We start from the raw sequence: 3,255 nt of genomic DNA, 5'->3' as shown, positions 1-3,255 counted from the left end.
GCAGAATCATTCAACATCGATATATGGTTAAAAAAGGTTAAATACTTACTAAAAGAGTTCGAATTGTTCTTGATATCTTCTAAAATTACTTGAGATGTTTCAGTATCAATTCCATAATATGTCACTCCCGCTCTACTTCTAAGCTAAACACGAAAAGTTATGGAAAATTTAAGATTAAAAATTTTGGGAAAGAAAAAATCGTAAAACTGAAAGAAAGTTAACACACAAAATATTACTGATATTCATTTAAACTTTAATATAATTTTAAAGAAAATCTTACAGAATATGTTTGTTGGAATAACAGTAACACTGAACTTAAAAAAAATATGAATTTTTGGTTGAAATAAGACAATTTGTTTGGGTTTAAACATGTTCTTTATTAAAGATTTTAATAAGCTCGATATTTAGTTTATTTTGTATTTTCAAGCTTACTTTTATTATTTTACTATCGGAAATTTTTAAGGTTATAAAAATATGAATGATTTTTTCTAGTTTAGAACTCAAAATTAAAATATGTATTAAGATAAAAAAAATAAATCTCAAATAATTGCTTCAGATTTTATACGTTTATTCAAATGAATATAAATCAACTTACTTCTGTTCAGAAAATAATTTCATTGTTATGAAATCATTCACTATCATGAAGTCAACCAAAACAATTTAGAATGTTTAAACCAAACTAAGAACAGTGTGTCTACCGAGTTTCCTAATCAAAATTTGAGGCAAATCGGTCCAGGGGTTCCCGAGTCATGAGCGGACAAACAACCAGACAGACAGAAATCACAACTTTATTTATATAGATTACTGACCGGTATAAACTCTGATTTTTCTCGACCCAGGTGCACTCCCTAGAAATAAAAAAAAAATTATATATTTATTTAAATATTATTTCTTAATGGAACTGATTAGTAATTAACCCCTACCTTCCTCTTGCTCAAATTTTCAATCCTTATATAATTGCAATTTAATGTCGTAGTTCTTTGATATTTTAACTGAGAATAAATTCTAATAGGTCAAGAAGTCTAAGCTATTTGTCAATTTGCAAAGATATAAGGATTAAAACATTTGATTTTCGGCGAGTTTAAATTTTTTTCTCTTAAGTTTTAATTTCTGTGAAGTCCAACCTGAGCGAGCCCAACTAGGAAAAGAGCTGAAACTACCAATACATTCACCATGCTTGAGCTTCAAAGCACTAGTGACTAACGTTAGGCCTGATACCTCAGGTCAAAATCAAGCAGTTAAATTATGCAAATCAGGCAGTTGATATTTTTCTTTTCAAAAATTCAAATAATCAATGATACTTGTTTTGCTTTTGAAAAATAAAAAAAGGATATGGCATAAAAGAAATAATATTTAGCCCTTGTTCTAGCCCTCCTTTAATGCACATCAACGAATTAATTTATAATTTTCAAGGTGTTTCATTTTGTTCTACATTCTATTCTATGCGCTTGAGTTTGATTGTATGCTAATTTTGCTTGAGTACATTCATTTGTTTCAACAATTCAAATGAGTTAAACAAACTAAAATATATTTATTTTTTTACCCAATATTTTTAATGATTGATACAAGGGCCTATTTTTATGTAAGTTTGTATTTAGAGATTTTAAACATTTTCTAGAACGACCTTGCACGTTATACAACAATAAAAAACATATAATTAAAAACAAAACGATCGTTTGTGCATATTTAAATTTAGGAAAACCAAGTGTGGAAGGTGAGGAAAACCAAGTGTGGAAGGTGAGGAAAACCAAGTGTAAACGGGGAGGGGTCAAGTTTTCATCTAGCAAAATTTGTTTAAGCACTGGAATCAAATTCCCCTTAGCAGAATCATTCAACAAAATTTGACGAATGATTCTGTTAAGGTGAAATTGATACCAGTGCTCCTACAAATTTTGTTAGATGAAAATTTGAAATTTCTTAGAGTTGGGGCCGTTCATGATTTAATTTGACCTTAAAACTATCTAATTTCAGAATATATTGCACTTCATACAATAATGATTCATGGAGTCTCAACAAGCATGGAAAAAGATGGAAATTGTGGAACATATCAAGAATACCACTGAAAGAACCCTGTCTAAAAGCATATATTATATTTTTTTTTTATTTTCAAAACAATTTTTTAATTTTTAATTTTTGTAACTTAACCCCTTTTAACATAAAGTGGTTGATATGATTTAGGAAATTCTTGAATGGAATTTAAGATTTTCATTTAACCAGAAAATCAACTGTTTCTCCCGGTTAAATAACTTTCAAAATTTAACTACAGAATGTATGCGTAAATAAATAAATACGATTGTGGACATAATTATGAAATCTTTGATGAAATCAGGGGGTTGAGACAAAAATTCACGTGTTTCCAAGGAAACTCTGAGGATCCGGATATAAAAATTTGAGGGCCTATATTACAAATCCGGGTGCTCTTATGCTTGGGTTCTTAAATGTAAAAAGTGGGGTCTTCAATGAAAAGTGTGGGGGCTCCAATGAAAAGTGTGGGGGCTCCAATGAAAAGTGTGGGGGCTCCAATGAAAAGTGTGGGGGCTCCAATGAAAAGTGTGAAGAGCATGAGATGGCCTTGGGTTTCTCTGATAATTCTCCAATTCTTTTGATTTCTTCTTCAACTCAAAAAATTGGGGGGATGTATTATTTTGCTTATATAGTTTTCTTCATTTTCTTAATTTAGTAAAAATGTCCACATTTCTCTGTATGAATAAATTGACAATAAAAACAAAACGTTTGAAAATAGATACATCTAAATAGGTATGCGCGTAGGTGTATAAAAAATATTCACCGTAAAGAGATAAACTTATTCCTGAAAAATAAAAAGTCGGTCAAAGCATACTTTGAATTACATTTGAAAAACATATAGATGTATGAACGCAAACTTTTCATTAAACTTTCAGCGCATTTTTAGAAGAAAAAAATTTGTATTACTTTTTTGGTATAAATTCTGAATACTCTTAGAATCTCGGCTAGACAATAGAAATATGTTAAAATATCGGGTTTAGGGTGACAGAGATAAAAAGATAGACAGATAGATGGATTGATAGAGATAGATGGATAGATAGTTTTCTAAATAGCTAGATGGATAGATATATAAACTATACAGAAGTAAAGGATTGGATTAGTAAAATATTTGATAAGATTTTACCTATCTTTTGACACATCTAAGAATAGGAGCGAAAAACTTAAATTTAAGAATTTTTTTTTTAAATGTTAAAATAAAAATGATGTTTTTTCAGAGTTCTTTTTTGACAT

The 3,255-nt window shown here is 29.1% G+C and overlaps 1 protein-coding gene across 1 annotated transcript in view; it reads right to left on the bottom strand.

Annotated features, from left to right (window-relative positions):
* The window catches only part of LOC111714375 (uncharacterized), an 8,314-nt gene extending 7,097 nt beyond the window's left edge, over positions 1–1,217 (bottom strand). The window contains exons 1-3 of the mRNA XM_023489468.1: positions 1,125–1,217; positions 810–848; positions 50–143 (exon numbers count right to left, since the gene is read on the bottom strand). Coding sequence (XP_023345236.1) covers positions 50–143; positions 810–848; positions 1,125–1,175 — 184 coding nt within the window. The 5' untranslated portion in view covers positions 1,176–1,217. The remainder of the gene's footprint in view (positions 1–49; positions 144–809; positions 849–1,124) is intronic.
* Between the last annotated feature and the right edge of the window lie 2,038 nt (positions 1,218–3,255).

The sequence above is a fragment of the Eurytemora carolleeae genome, unplaced genomic scaffold (assembly GCF_000591075.1).
Source record: "Eurytemora carolleeae unplaced genomic scaffold, Eaff_2.0 scaffold911, whole genome shotgun sequence".
Classification (NCBI taxonomy): Eukaryota; Metazoa; Arthropoda; class Copepoda; order Calanoida; family Temoridae; genus Eurytemora; species Eurytemora carolleeae.
This window is presented reverse-complemented; position numbering and strand designations above follow the sequence as displayed.